General features: G+C 37.6%; 2 protein-coding genes and 1 long non-coding RNA gene across 4 annotated transcripts; 1 reads left to right on the top strand and 2 right to left on the bottom strand.

Moving 5' to 3' along the window:
• The first annotated feature begins 1,167 nt into the window (after nucleotides 1-1,167).
• LOC134859826 (uncharacterized) lies at nucleotides 1,168-6,452 on the top strand. The gene is made up of 7 exons (XM_063876552.1): nucleotides 1,168-1,763; nucleotides 1,922-2,266; nucleotides 2,370-2,708; nucleotides 3,201-3,305; nucleotides 3,613-3,671; nucleotides 4,139-4,173; nucleotides 6,315-6,452. The coding sequence occupies exons 1-7, from the start codon at nucleotides 1,721-1,723 to the stop codon at nucleotides 6,439-6,441; spliced, it is 1,053 nt and encodes a 350-aa protein (XP_063732622.1). The 5' UTR covers nucleotides 1,168-1,720; the 3' UTR covers nucleotides 6,442-6,452.
• A 3,666-nt stretch (nucleotides 6,453-10,118) lies between these two features.
• LOC134859724 (uncharacterized) lies at nucleotides 10,119-11,062 on the bottom strand. 2 transcript variants are annotated; one of them, XR_010165143.1, is made up of 3 exons: nucleotides 10,947-11,062; nucleotides 10,330-10,684; nucleotides 10,119-10,244 (listed from the first exon to the last, which is right to left on the bottom strand). It is a non-coding gene; the product is annotated as an uncharacterized LOC134859724 (long non-coding RNA). The 2 variants fall into 2 exon arrangements; XR_010165144.1 differs by having other exon boundaries at nucleotides 10,910-11,017.
• Nucleotides 11,063-11,899: 837 nt separating this feature from the next.
• LOC134860050 (uncharacterized) lies at nucleotides 11,900-14,067 on the bottom strand. The gene is made up of 6 exons (XM_063876895.1): nucleotides 13,964-14,067; nucleotides 13,540-13,845; nucleotides 12,913-13,230; nucleotides 12,618-12,758; nucleotides 12,468-12,526; nucleotides 11,900-12,372 (listed from the first exon to the last, which is right to left on the bottom strand). Exons 1-6 carry the CDS (start codon nucleotides 14,004-14,006, stop codon nucleotides 12,235-12,237), a joined length of 1,005 nt encoding a protein of 334 aa, XP_063732965.1. The 5' UTR covers nucleotides 14,007-14,067; the 3' UTR covers nucleotides 11,900-12,234.
• Nucleotides 14,068-15,978: the final 1,911 nt, after the last annotated feature.

Here is a 15,978-nt window from a genome sequence, read left to right as displayed (position 1 = left end):
CTAGATTTGAATTCATAAAATCCCCCAAATGATAACAATTCATCCTGTGGAGGACTTGAATGTCTGTATCCGTTTTCAATGATATTTCATTCGGAGCAAAAAAGTTTAACCACATTGATGTTGTTGTCCGCTGGGAAACTCGAATGTCCGTACAAAGTTTCCTCAGCTATCGATCCAGTAAATGTTAAGATATTTCCTATGGTGGTGCAAGAAGAAAAATCCAAAGATAACCAAAGTTGGTAGGGTTCATCCTGCTGGGACCATCAACGTGTCTCCAAAAAGTAATAGCAATCTGTCAAATAGTTGTTGAGATATTTCCATCTTCACCAAAGAGCTAGTCTGACCAATCATGCCACCCCAGAGCCTAGCCAAGCTAAAAACACCTGAATAAAATAAAAAAAGAATCCTTCCACCGCCACATTTGTTCACTGTGTGCAGGCTATTGAGATGTGTAGGGCACAGAATGTGTAATAACCTTTTTTAATGATCTGTAGACTATGTATTGCACACTTTCCAATGGCAGTATCAATACGACATGCTCCATGGAGCAGTAGGTAAGTTGCATTATGCACATGTCTGCAGCTGTAAGTCTCTTTTGTGGCCTATATTTGCTCCACTTCCACTAGCAGTTCTCACCTCTCAGACAGTTGCTTGTGGCTTCTGATTGATGAAAGGCAGAGTAAATGCTTGGCTGTAAATGTCAAGTTAGAAAAAACTATGACTGTTGGTGAGTCTTTTTGGAAATCTAAGGTGTTTTTAAGTCGTTTTGGTGATAGAGATCAGTATTCCAGTTCAAAGAAGGGTAGCAGATGTTTAAGGTTGCTCACTTTTCCTTGATCAAGCGCTTCAATGTTCTTTGACTTTCTATGAGCGCGGTCGCCTTTACTGGAAGATGGCAGGTGAGAAAACAACTAAAACACTCCTTCATATAAGCAGTTTGAACGATTTAGTATCACTTCATAGGTGAGGTCACACCAGTTTGCTTTTAAAAGATGCATTATCATTTGATGTTAAAGCAATACAGATACAAGTAAAGAAATACTCGGTTACTAGTAAAAGTCCTGCATTAAAAACTAGTATACATATAAAAAACATATATTATATTAAATATGTAATATCCTATAATAGATCATTAACATGATCAAATGTTGTAGATCAGTGAGAAGGATTTCATTTTAACTGCTTCATATAATTATTGATAGTTAAATATAAATCAGTGCAACAGCATTTTTCTTTTCATCAAATCTTGTCGTAAATGTATTGGAGCAGAGGTACAACAAAATTTAACATGAATTATCTCAAAATGAAGTAAAGTACTTGAATAAATGCATTACTACTAGCCTTAATTACTCCCATGACCCTGCATTTACCAACAGTTTAGTACCATTTTGAGAGCGTAGTGTTACTCTTAATATCAAACATGCACTAAAAAATACTCAAAGCAAAAACTGTAACATGTGCAGATGTTCCCCAAATTATTATTTAGTATAACAATCAGGTGAGATTGTATGGAGTATACACTACTTTCAATTTACACCGTAGCTGCCTTTGCTTTGATACTGTGAAAAAAGAGATTGACTGAAAATGGGTTAAAGGAAGTGCATTATTTTTCAGCCAATCAGTTTGATTTTCACTTTGTAAACCTTGATCACCGTGTTACACAATCTTCCATTTGAGTGGGAAGACACCAGTGGTGCCAGATGAAGGGCTCTGTGTCACAATGATTGGAGGACTGGCTGCGTTGATTTTTCTGAGTGCATTGTGTGAGTGCAACTTTACTTTTCTCCTATAAGATGAATACAACTGTAAAATATCGTTTTGTATACAAATAACACAACACATTTTAGGAATTATTGTATTTCACTGTCTTCTGTTAAGCTTGATACAGTTTTTGAGACTTTATTTACACTCTTTTCTTCAGCCCTGATTCAAACTGCAGAGGATCCTCAGCAGATCCTTTTGACTGTGGTGGAACTTGGATCTGATTTGAGTTTGGCATGTTCAATTTCTTCAAATGAAGCAGGGTTATTTAACTGGTATAAGCTCAAGTATGGATATATGGTCCAAAAAATTGCAGCAGGAACGTTGGCCCACATAACACTTCAAGGAGAATTTAACAACTCAAGATTTGCTGTTACAAAACTGAATGCTAAGTTTGTTCTGAAAATCAGAAATGTAAGTAAAGAAGATGAAGCAACATACTTCTGTCAAGCAGGATCGATATACTACAAGGAAAATCTTAATGGCACACTTTTGGTTGTTAATGGTAAAGTATTTTTGCTTTAATTGACTTTGTTTGCTGCGTTGTTAATTACACTTACTTACTTACTATCTATTGGTTAAATCCTGCCTTTTTGTCCATCACACAGATCATAAAAACCTCAAGAAATCTTTCTTTGTTAGTCAAAGTCCAGAGACCGAGTCTGTCCATCCGGGCGACTCAGTGACTCTCCAGTGTTCACTCCTCTCCAAAAACAAAGAAAAGCCAGATCAGTGTCCAGGTGAACACCATGTGTACTGGTTCAGATCTGGATCAGAAGTATCCCATTCAGGCGTCATTTACACTCCCAGTGAGAAACAAAAGGAAAGAAGTTGTGCGTACAGTCTGTTCAAAACTATTCAGAACTCCTCTGATACCGGGACGTACTACTGTGCTGTGGCTACATGTGGACAGATCCTGTTAGGTGAAGGAACTACAGTGGAGACAAGTAAGTTATGTCTTATTTAAATGACGATGCATCTATGTTGATAATTTGGTTGCTTTCTTAATAGGCTTCGGTGTTATGTGCCTCTGATACACTTCTTATATTTGCTTTTTCAGTGTGTGTGTTTGCTATACTTTTCCTGCTGTACTCTTTATCCCATATCAAGGCCTCTTTTGCTTTTCATGTTCTCGTGCAATTTATAACGTATTACTCTAAATTGGCATATTAAAGCAATACTACAAAAACCATGTTTGAAAGTATATCAAGTCACCACTGCTCTGGAACAATTAGTAGGTTTTTCTTTCAGTTTTTACTGTTACGAAAAAAATCTGGTAGGCAGGCAAGCATTCATATCTGAAATACAAAATATGTACAGTAGTCGACAATCCCTCAAAAGAGTTCAGTCAGGGTTTTAGTTTCACACAACCGTTACTAATAATGTAAAAGCAGTTGCATTACATTTGATCTAATCTGTAATTGTTTTTCTCATTCCAGGACAAAAATATATGGACATATATGTCCCTGTGCTTGGGACTATGCTGGCCTGCTGTTTGATTGTGATTGCTGTTCTTATAATCTCCAGAAATCAAAAGCCAGTTGGTGAGCATTTCAATGGTAGATTCATGAAGTTTGTGTAGAGTCTTTGATACATTAACCAAGTAAGGATTCAGCAGTTGTATATTTTTTACTAGGCGATAGAAATGGTTTGGTAATTGTAATCATAACGTCTGCATTGGTACACGAGTAGCTTCAGCTTACAGCTCCTCTACATGCAGTAATGTAATGAAAGCAGTTTAAGATTAAAACATGGGGTTGTGAAACAGCTGTAAAGTAAGTATTCCTGGATCACAAACCCTGATGTAAAATGACGACAATAGCTTCATTTTTTGCCTTTTTTTTTTTACAGGAGAATCTTCCAGCCTTGCTGTAAACGACAGATTGGCTAAGGATGAACAAATTGATGTGGTAAAATGTATTTAAATATCATCTTGTGCATGACTGCAGTTGAATCATGATATACGGTCATTCTACATGTGATACATGCCATGGAAGGCAAAGATAATACTGATTTTCAAAAACATGCATAAACTGCCCAATCATTCACTCTCATTCACTTTGTATGACAAGCAGCTGTTCAGGCATTGCAACATCTGGGTGAGAGATGGAAGAATTCATGGTTGGGGTTATAATAAATACTTTGTTAAGGTTTGGGGACCTTTGTCATTATCATGGTGCGTAAAACAATTTTTTGTAAAATACCAACTGCTTAAAATTCCATTCCTGGTTCAACAATTTGGTTAGAAAACCCCCAGAAATCTTTGAGTCTTTAACCGCACATTGAACATATCATTTTGATGTTTAATTTGTAATCCAGTATACATTGATGTTGTAGAAATGCTCTAAAAGCTCACAATCCTAATTTTCTTTTGCAGGACATTCAAACAGCAATGAACTATGCAGCGTTGAATTTCTCCTCAAAAAAAGCAAAGAAAAAAAGATGGAAGAACAACAGTGAGTTACCGCAGGACTGCATGAGAGATCATCGGTGAGGAGAACGACGAAAGAAGGTCTATTATGTTTCATGCTGGATTGATCCTGAATAAACTCTGACCCATGAACAGATTTACTATTGAAGAGTTTTGCCATGGAAAAGAAAATTTGGTGTTTGTTATTTTTATTTTGAAAATGTAGTGACATCTTTTGCTTGATAAAGTCACCTGATGTATAATTCTATTAACTGTTGTTTCATCTTTTATCCAAACAAGAGTGTTTAGGCTTTATTTTGGGTTAATCTGCAAGAACAGTATATCCAACCAAAAAAGGTTATTTTGAAGGAATATTGAATGAATAATGCGTCCATTTTTAAGGTATAGCAAAAATTTAAGTGTCAAATTGAAAGACAAAACTAAAATGGTACCAGCATGACAAAAGTATTACACTTCCTGGAAAATGATATGTATATTCATCTGAGTGATAGAGATCTATTAGGAATATCGTTCCTATTTTTAAAACATGTACTGTAGGGCGGTGGTGGCAAAGTCCATAGGGGCTTGGCCTGGGAACTGGAAGGTCACCAGTTCAAGTCCCCGAAAGACCAAGTGCCACCGTGGTGTCCCTGTGCAAGACACTGGTTACCTACACTGCTCCCCGGGCGCCGTACATAATGGCAGCCCACTGCTCCTAACACTAGGATGGGTCAAATGCAGAGATATACAGATATATATATATATATATATATTATACTGTTATACTACTATACTCGGTTTCGTGGTATATATTTGTGTTGAGTAAATTGCATGGATGTAATACTTTGTCAGTTTATCGTGCTGCATTACTCTGTTTCAGGGTGTCGTCATCCTTGTCTATAAATTACCGAAACTGACATTGAGGAGTGTGTTTCTTCACAGTGTATTGAAATTAAACTTAGCTAATGACATTGACAAATTACAGGGATTTGTTGCTAATATTAAGCTAACTGAATGTTCACAGAACCTTTTGTTATCTTGCATAATTGATCCACCTGTGTCTTGAACAATTAGAATAGAATAGAATTACTTTATTGATCCCAATTTGGGAAATGTGTATGTTGCAGCAGTATAGAAACAAAGCAATATAGTTACAATACAATTTTTGTTTTTAAAAATATACATTTTTGACAAAAAATGTACAGAAAATATTAACAAAAACAAAATATATATATTAAAAAAAACAAAAACACCCAAAAAACAAAATATAAAGCAGGATGTAATATGTACAATAAGTGTGAGAGGTGTGGAATATGATTAGAATAAGTATAGAATGTACAGTATGTAATGGTTTAAGTCCAGTGGTCTCAGAGAGGCTATGGAGCAGAGAGTTATCTTTCAGCCAGAGGTGAGTTGTTATACAGAGTTATTGCAGTGGGCAGGAATTTTCTCCTGTTCCTGTCCTTGTGACAGCGGAGCTGGAGCAATCTGTTGTAGAAGGAGCTCCGCTGTCTGTCCAGCTGCAGGTGGAGAGGGTAGGTGGGGTTATCAATGATGGACAACAGTTTGTTGAGAGCCCTCCTCTCCACCACAGCCTCAAAGTTGTCCAGTTTGATGCTGATGTAAGAGTCAGCTTTCCTAGTCAGTTTATTCAGTCTTCTGGTGTCACCGGCCCTGATGCTGCCCCCCCAGCAAACGGCAGCAAAGAAGAGTGCACTGGCAACGTAGGTCTTGTGGTTGTGGTAACACTGGTAGAAGATCTCCAACATCTTGCTGCACACGTTGAAGGATCTCAGCTCTCACAGGAAATAGAGTCGGCTCATACCCTTCTTGTACACAGCGTCAGTGTTGGCCCTCCAGTTCAGTCCGTTGTCAAGGAGCACTCCCAAGTACTTGTAATCCTCCACCACAACCACATCCTCACCCAGAATGCACAGGGGCAGTGGGGACGTCCTCTTCCTCCTGAAGTCAATGACCATCTCTCTTGTCATGGCCACATTCAGAAGCAGATCATTTCCTCCAGTCCACTCCAAAAAATTATACACCAGCACTCTGTACTCCTCCCGTCCATCCCTTATACACCCTACCACTGCAGAGTCATCCGAAAATGTCAGCAGGTGGCATGACTCTGAGTTGTATTGAAAGTCAGTGGTGTAAAGGTGAACAGGAAAGGAAACGACACAGTCCCTTATGTGGCTCCTGTACTACCAACCACCACATCAGACAGAGCACTGCCCAGCCGGACATACTGTGGCCTGTCTGTGAGGTAGATGGTAATCCAGGAATTGGTGGACGCGTCTACCCTCATAGCCTGCAGCTTGTCACTCAGTCCAGAGTGTTGTTGTCTCTGGTGGGGCATTTAAACACATACAGTAACGTTAGCCTACATATGGGCTTCATTCGTTGTATGTTTCCTGTTACTCTGTAGTTTCTTTTGACACTTAAATTAAACAGCCAGTGGATTTCACTCTTACCCTGATCATCTGAAAACTAGTGGCCTGGTTGTTGACGACAAATTCCCATTACCTGTTAAGGAGTACCTAAAGATACTGCTTCCACTAAAGGTACTGGTGAGCACATAAAAGTTGCCCCGCAATTAAATGATTCAGACATCCATTTTTGTAGGCCGGAAGTTAGCAATGCAAATGTTCCCGCTACCGAGATCAAATGGGATTCTGAATTATAGCAGAAAAGCAAAATAAAAGTGTGGTACTTAAACATTTTGTTCAGCATGACATTTTCACAAAAGAACACCACTTTAACATTTTGTAAGTGTAAATGTAATTGTAAGCAGTTAAGCTCTGACGTTAGGCTATAAATGTGGCGGCTGTGGCTCAGGAGGTAGAGTAGTTATCCACTAACCAGAGTTGGGTGGTTCCATCCCCAGCAGTCAACATGTCTAGAAAGACTAGCAAAACCACTATATACGCACATCTTTAAACAAAATACACCACGCTCATCTAACTGCTAAAGCTGACTTCAGCATGCTGTCATTAAACAAGTCTCAGTTAGCCCTTTGTTAGCAACTACCTTTTTTAGGATACCTAACTTCTTAAAAATTCACAAGGTGTGTTTACTGACGTATTTACTGAAGTAGACCTTAATAATCTTTTAAGCTAATGTTAACTGAATACATAGTTAAGGCATCTCACCAAAAACCCTTAGAACATGTGATTTACTTTGCAAGTACTTTGAGATGCTTCCAGTGTAATAAGCTATCAAATGTATGTCTTCTCCTGCAGCACGATATAGTGAGCCATTAATGGACATTTAAAGGTCTCCTATTATGCTATATTTCAACAATATTTTGTAGGGCAATATCTATAAAAATTGTGTCTGTAAAGTGTTTAGTTCAAAATACCAAAAAGATCACCCATTGTAGTCATGCCTCATCCCCCTCAATTTGAGTCCTGTTCGAAAAGTGCTGATTCTGTCACTGTCACTTTAAATTTCAGCTGAGCTGAAGCTGGCCACGCCCCTTTGCAGCGTCCTACTGCTCTCTCTCTTTGTGAAAGTTTTCTACTGGGAGAAGATACTCAGCTAAACGCTGCAGTGATTAAACGTCATATGATGTTCCAAACCACATCAAGCATTATTTCTGAAACCCTTCTCAGTGTCTACCACTAGAACAGAGACATTATATGTATTATATATACAACAACTCTATGTCCCTCCTGCAGACATCCTGCTGAATACACAGAGACAAAGAGGTGCTGCAGAGGGGATTCAGCTCTCCTTACACACCGGGGACACATTTATTTATAAAAGACAGCAAAAAGTGCATTTTGCACAATCGGGGACCTTTAAGAAATCTATTATCATCATTATACTACTGCTGGTGTTGTTGCTTAATGGTCATTTTCATATTGGTAAAAAAGCTTTGGGATTGTTATCAGAAAGTAGTGCACATGCCATGGACAAAAATGTTGGTTCGATGGGGGAATTTCTGTGTGCACTACATAGTAGGTTCATCAATGCAGAAATTACAGACAGGAAATACAGTGCACTAGTAAATAGAAAGTTATTCAAGATACAACCCTTTAGCACACTCTCCTAACTCTGGCGACTTACCGAGTGTGGAGCAGGAATGAGTCGTAATACCGGAAATTAGTAAGTACTTCACCATTTCCGGTTCTCTCTGCTGAGGTCAATGGTTTTCAGTGAGAGGCCTTCATTAAGGTGACTGGTTAACACAAGTTCAAGAGGTTTTCATTTTAAGTATTACATTTAGACACTTGATTGGGACTGATGAATTTTTTGGCTCTTTTGATCACTGCAGTTTTTAAATACGTATGTGAATCAAATCATCACAAGTCCCTTGGTATGAGTAAAACTATTCTAGAAATATTAAGTTATAAATAATAAGTTTCCCAATAAGTTTAACTTCTGACCCCACGTCAGTTTGTTCTATTTTTATCCTCAGCAGAACATTTTCCAGCATGTTCGTAACTCTTGTCAGTATGTAGATGTCACAGCACACAAGGAAACAAACGTTAATGCCTTTTTTCCAATACCTTGGATAAGCAAATATAGATTAGATCTTATTATCAAACATAAAAACCATCCCACAAAAATATATTAATAGACTTAAGAAAAAAACATTGCACATCATTAAGTAACAAATCAAGTGTTTTACGGCTATAAGGATATATTGTGTCCTTTAATCTTTTTCAGAGTAAATTAAATGTAGTAAATTCAAGGGGTTGGGACTTAAAAATTGTAATGGCAGATCATTACTTAAAACCTGAATTTTTAGTTTTTAATTACATGATTTAAAAAAGTGTTACACCTGAAATCCTCAGCAGCAGCATTGGGACAGTAGCGAAGACAAACCACCGACTGCAGGAGTGAACCAAACCACGTGTACTTCTGAAATGAGTGACTCTAAAAAGGCTGGATAATAGTTATTAATACAGTGTGAACTCTTTGATTAATCCAACAGCACATTTTAACATCATTTATAATGAATGTAAAAAAAGTCAACACACAGATTGAACCTGCTGCCACTTTGAATGAAGTATTAAATGAAAGGTTCAACAGTACCATCAACCAAACTAAAGTTTGAATCGTCACACATTCACATTTGGCATTTCACTTGAGAGTACACACTTTCTTCAGTCTTCAACTCTTTCTTCTTTCCTCCTCTTGTAGCCTTGCTTCCAGAGAAATGTAACGCAGCATAGTTCAGATCATGTCCACCTTCAGTCTGTGCAGCAAATAAAACTCTGTTATTAAGTCTTATTAGACAGCTTTGTTGAATACTAGATCATAAATGTTCGATTAAAGAATTATTATGGTCTGTTATTTTTTGTTGTCTATAGATGCAGCCCTGATATTTAAACACATCAAGCACTAGTTTTTATAATCATTTTAAATCCATGTTTTTTGCATCAAATGATTGACATCTTAAGTTGAGTAAATACACTGAATAATGAAAATTGGGAAATGAAACCTCAGAGGGTTATTCAAATCTCTTGCGCACCCTTTCCAAGTTAATTCTGAACTAAAAACCTGGCTCCCTATCCATTCTCCATTACAGGTTATATGGTGCTCTTGGAAATTATGTGAATGAAACACATTTAAAAAAGATCATGAAATAATGTAATTGTGTATCATTACTTACGCTCTCGTGAACAGATTGGCTGAAGTTGTCACGTCTTGCTTGAGAGGCAGCGATTTGTATTCCTAAAAATAGAAATAAACATAGTATGAATTTAATATGAGTTTTCAATGCGCATCTCCAGCAAAAGGGATGGATTCCTCAATAACTGACATTGCAATGTAATGATAAAGCATAATTTACTTAAAGTAACAAACCCCAATATGTAGATGATACAGATGTTAGTTACATGTATAAGACAATAGTTTGAATAACCGTTCTACTGATAATTACTTTTTCATCACAGAAAATGAGCTTGAGGTTCATCAGGTCCAGTGCAACACTTACCTTTACATTGTGAACAATCTGCTCTTGAAGTCCGGCGGCAGAAGAAAATAATGTTTCCAACCATAGAAACGACCAAGCAGGCTATTGCTATCACCAGCGCAATCACTTCAGAGCTTGCATTTCTCTCTAGACAGAAAGACATAAAACAAATGAATAATTGGTTTTTTGACATTAACCTCGATACTGAACAAAATTCAACGGTAAAACTGACCTATTTTCAGTTTTGTTATGTCTCCGAATAATATCTCTCCACACGTGGCCACAGCACAGTAATGAGTCCCGGCATCAGAGGAGCTGAAGTTCTTGAGAAGCGATAAACACAACTCTTCGGAGTGTCCGATATCTTTTCACATTCCTTGGGTCTTCTCCCATCAGTGTAGATGATGTTGGGATGAGATTTATCTGATCCGGCTCTGAACCAGAACACACTGATGACTCCTGACACATTTGCTTCTCAGAGTCAGGAGAGGACCGAACACTGAAGAGCCATCGAGGTTCTGGAGGAGCTGGATCAGATAATGTCGGCCACTGAACAACAGAATAGTTTGAAGTCCTCTGAATGTTTCCTACAAACACAAAATAGTGTTGAAACATTTTCCAATATCATATGAAAGACTTGATAGTATTTGCATAAACCTGATATTTAAATAGTTTGACATTAAACTCTGAAAATGTGCAAATGTAAAACTTTTATCCAGAACAAATTTTCTCAGAGTAAAGTTAGAACGTTGAAACATCCATTATAGTGAATAAGCTTGAATTATACTTGTTTTAACAGCCCTTACGCTTACGTCTTGCGTTTATGTTAATGACTCGAGGCGTTTATACTTCATTTTGCTTTGTCGGCGGTTGCGTGTGCTGCGTGGCGATTCCCCGCCCCGTTGTTGCTTCTTCTTCGTCGCTTTCTACCTTGACGTTCGAAAACAGCGGGGTTTTATTAGGGGATGAAACCGGAAGATGTGAACAGGCCGCCGGACGTGATGTAGATAGTGGCTTGCGCCAGTGCTTACGTCTTGCACGTCAAGTTACTTGATTTATAGTCGGTGAAAAAAGACGCAACGCAAGACGCATCGCAAGCCCTTGCGCGGTTGCAAGCCCCCCCTTGCGTGCTCGCGTGTGTCACCTCAATTTTCTAACTTTTACGTAAGACGCAAGACGTAAGCACTGGCGCAAGCCACTATCTACATCACGTCCGGCGGCGTGTTCACATCTTCCGGTTTCATCCCCTAATAAAACCCCGCTGTTTTCGAACGTCAAGGTAGAAAGCGACGAAGAAGAAGTAACAACATGAATCCACTGCTCCACCTACTGTCCTGGCGGTGAATTTCCTTTCAACGTAGTAGGCTTGGCTAAGGTCGTCATTGGAAAAACCCACTGCTCCACCTACTGTCCTGGCGGGGAATCGCCACGCAGCACACGCAACCGCCGACAAAGCAAAATGAAGTATAAACGCCTCGAGTCATTAACATAAACGCAAGACGTAAGCGTAAGGGCTGTTAAAACAAGTATAATTCAAGTTTTAGGAAAAGAGTCCTTATGAATTCTCCTATCCACTATTCCTTAACCCTGTGACGTTACACGCAAAGTTCAAAGAATTGTAAATAGGAAAAGACGATAGGAGCTGATTTTTTGACAATTTGACCGTACCCCAAGATTGGGTAATAAGTCTTTCCATAAATCTGAGCTGTATGTGTGTGATGGAGCAGCATGTTCAATTCCCTACTAGTTTGGTAACTCTTGTTATAATTTGATTATTTATTAAGAAAGAAGCAACACATTAACAGATTATCTTTACATAGCATTGACAAAAACAGTACATAGATGTAGAAAATGTAAATTGACAGAATTGAAACTTTATGATGTGAGTTGTAGTTTAACATTTTGATAACTCACAATGAAACAAATATTCATCCCTGCATTAAATGTCTATTTACACAAGCTTACAGTAGATATCATATTTTGTCATGAAGATCCCTTGTCATTGCAAAACATATAATCCAAAAATGAAAATGTATTTACAAATTTAAGAGGTGAAATCAAGGGCCAATACATTCCCCAAACAGAATGCAAACAAAAAATATATCTGCATTATATAGACAATTCAGCTTTTACACCATTAGGCCAACTCAAGAGCCCTGACATTAGTGTAGACACATGTACTCTCTACCTCCTCTGCATTTGCATCCCTAGTCCCTTTGCTTGATTTCCTACGAATGAAGGTTGGTGCAGTATAAATCAATGAGTCCTCTTCTCTCTGTGAAAATATAGGGAGAACTGTTATGAGACAACATTTACAAGTAAAGGAAAGAGCATGCTGACAACTTTACAGGCTTTTCTTGTTTACCCTACCTGCTGACTTTGCTGATTTGTACCGGCTGTTGTCTCATCCGTATGCAGAGTTACAGCAGCTGTATTATAAATAAAAAAAACACACCATTAATGTGAAGCTACTTTTTCCAAATATGTTTAATAGATATTTGTATCAGTTAATTTACTTACTGTTGCAAACACCACAAGATTTTCCCTGAAGTTTTTTGATTGCATAAATGTGAAAGGCTATAACAATCAAACTAATAGCCAAAGCTGCACCTAACAGAGAGATGATGGTTCTGTCCTTCTGCAGATTCAACATGTTGACCGCTGACACAATGGGGGGGGGCAGATAATGAACATTATCATTTTGCAAGTGGGTAATTGAGAGTAATTTAAAATGTAAGATGTTATGGACCATTACGTGACCTTAATCAATCTCATATGCTACATTAATAATTCTAGTGAAATATGATGCAGCTACCTGTAGGGTTGAGTTTTGATCTATTTCCAGAAATGATCTCCTCACATGTGGACACATCGCAGTAACATGTGTTGTATAAAGTGTAGACACATTTCTTATTTGAGGGTCCACCTGGCTTCTTTTCATGCACTTCCACACCGTTTCCTCGAATATTATAAAAACTTTTGCCATTTTGATGGGATCCTGCCTTAAAACAGCACAGATTTTGTTCTTCTGGTCGTGTTTTGTTCTCTGAGTCTGAGAGTATTGAGCACTGGAGAGTCACAGAGTCTGCAGGACGGACTGGATCCGTTGGAGGGACTGTAGTGCTTTCAGGTTCTGGGAAATGTAAAACGTTTCAGTAGTTAAACAAAAGATAAAATGTGATCATGATTTTTAAATCAAAGCTGCAATCAGTGTTTGGTAAACAAAACGACATTCAAATAATTTAAGCTCAAGTTAACATAAAGTTTAATTATAGCTAAATAAGTAACAGTGGTTCAAAATCGGTCCCAATGATGCAGAAAAGAAGTGCATACATTATTTTGCAAATCTACATAAGAGTAAAAATGATACTGAAAATAAATTCCATTTGTATTTATAAAAAAAGAAGAAAAACCAGGAACTGAAATGCTTTAATGTATTTACCTTTAATTCTCAGGTCGATTTTCTTCAGGAATGTGAGGTTCCTTTGGCTTATTTGCATACAGTAGTAGACCGCAGCATCACTTGGCCTTACTATATTGATATTTAGAACAAATATTTGGTACTCTTCTCTGGCTATGATGCGTTCATTACTATTAAGGCTAAATGTCTTTCCCAAGACTTTAGGAAAGTCTCCAGAAACAAGACTGATCCAAAACAAGCTTCCCGAAGACTTGCGGGGACATACCAGTTTCACATTATTTCCAACACGAACAGTCTTTGTCTCAACATTTGGATTGTTTGTGCATCCTGAAAAGACATATAAAATTAACCATGGAGAAAAAATGATGTATGCTCTCTCAATTATTGTTAAAACATGAACTCACACATATCTGAGAATCTATAGGACAATTTAACATGTACTTACGCCCCACTGCAAGCATCAGCAGTAAATAAAATACGTTCCTCATTTTCAGTTTGTTCCACTTGAGACCGGTGTGATTTTGACACGCATTAAACTGATTCTCTATAATGTCATCATACACTATCAAGTGGGAGGTAACAGTTTCAGAGCAATCTCATTGGCCTCCTAAATGGTCTTTTTGCACCACAGTGGAAATATAAAGAACCATCAACTGCCTTATATGTACAGCCTAAGCACATGAAAAAAAAACAACTGCTCACTTTTCTTGTTGGGTTTCTATCACTGACACAGAGTTAAAATATATATGATCTGATGTTATTGTGAAATACACTTATCCACAAACAAAAAACACAAAGAAACAATATCACACAAGACATTTTTGTGTTCTACAGCTTTAGTTTTTATTTGACTCCTTTAACTCCTCAACTAGAAAGCAAGCAGTAATAATTGCGTGAGTTATGGGCTGTTGTATTGCTTAGCTTTGATTTATTTTTCAAATGTTCAGTGTTTACACACAGAAATCTAAAAATGTGCATAAAACAATGGGTGAACTGAAAGGAACCTTGTCCTGAGATTGATATGAAAATATGAATAGGAATTAAATGGATAAGTTTGATTAATCAACATTTAAAAAGCATTTGTTAAACTATTACACAAAAAACAAGAAGCTGTCTAAGGGGGAATGTAATGGAAACGTAGTGATTACCTGCCCACTCTGCCTGTCAGTCACATGTAGCAAAACATAGCAGACACAGGAGAGCTCTTACCATATGGTATTACCCTTATACATTCAGTAGTGGAGAGAAAGACAAGAACAGCGCACCACTTTATTAAAGATCCTGGAGTCTTTTTAAATGAAAAACAGGAACACCTATTGCAGTCAACTTCATCTGCATTACTTGCACATTGGTCTGCAAAATAGTCTGCACAATTTTACTGTTTCTTCTTGCACCATTTTTATTATTTTATTTTGAAATGTGTTTTATTGTTTTATGTCTTGTATATATTTTATTTTGCATTGTTGGAGGAGCTTGGAACTAAGTTTATATTTACCATATTTACATAGCATCCGTGCATATGACAATACAGCCCTTGATCTTGAGATTGAGTGTGGGTTTCTAGAGACTGAAAATAGACACAAAACAATTGCTGTCGTTGCCACAACAATTTTTAGACTGCTTGAGTTGGGGTTAATAGCTTCATCAGAGTCAACCTATTTTAAACCCTGAGACAGATGATGTAGGTTTGACATAAGGGTGTTCTTAATACAAATAACGTTTCACTTAAGTCCTGCCTTGTGGGCGTATAACAAGCCTCAAAGCATATCTTACCGTGGAATCCTTAGCCTTTTTGAAATATTAAAAAATATGTTGTGATTCGTTTTTACAGAAAAATGCTGTCATTTCTAACAAGTGTAAATATACGCCACCGATTGTTTGTTGTTGTTCTATGATGCTATCTAACTGAGTGGGTTTGTACCTGGTATTCAACTTTTCACTTTCTGCCCCTCTTAGACTCACTGGCAGAAGAGGTATTGTCTCTTAATTGGACTTTTCTGGTCAAATAAAGTTCAAAATAAATAAGAAATCAACGATTCCCTGACACAAGGCTGTATTCACCCCCATAGCACCCACTTTAAAATATAGCCACGATTGAATGTAAAGAAAGCAGAAAGGTGGACACAGCAGGTCACATCTGTAAGATGTAATTTCCAACACATCCCTGCATATCATTTGTGTTAGTCCTGCTTCGTACCATCTATTTATTACTTTATGTGCACAGCACTGCCTTCATTTGGCAGGCTGACAGAAACAGATTGACCTGCATTCAGTCACTACTGACAAACACACGATGCATGGAAACTTCTGCATTGTTGTGGTTTGGCTTCAAACTAAGGTTTCAACTGAGAGGGGCGCTTCTACCTTTTTCACTGGTGAGTTGCACTGCTCATTTTAAAAGTGAAAATGGGGTAAACATTTTTTTTCACTAACAGCTAAATTCACTTTTTGTCAAGTGCA

Source organism: Eleginops maclovinus, chromosome 23 (genome assembly GCF_036324505.1).
Source record: "Eleginops maclovinus isolate JMC-PN-2008 ecotype Puerto Natales chromosome 23, JC_Emac_rtc_rv5, whole genome shotgun sequence".
NCBI lineage: Eukaryota > Metazoa > Chordata > Actinopteri > Perciformes > Eleginopidae > Eleginops > Eleginops maclovinus.
This window is presented reverse-complemented; position numbering and strand designations above follow the sequence as displayed.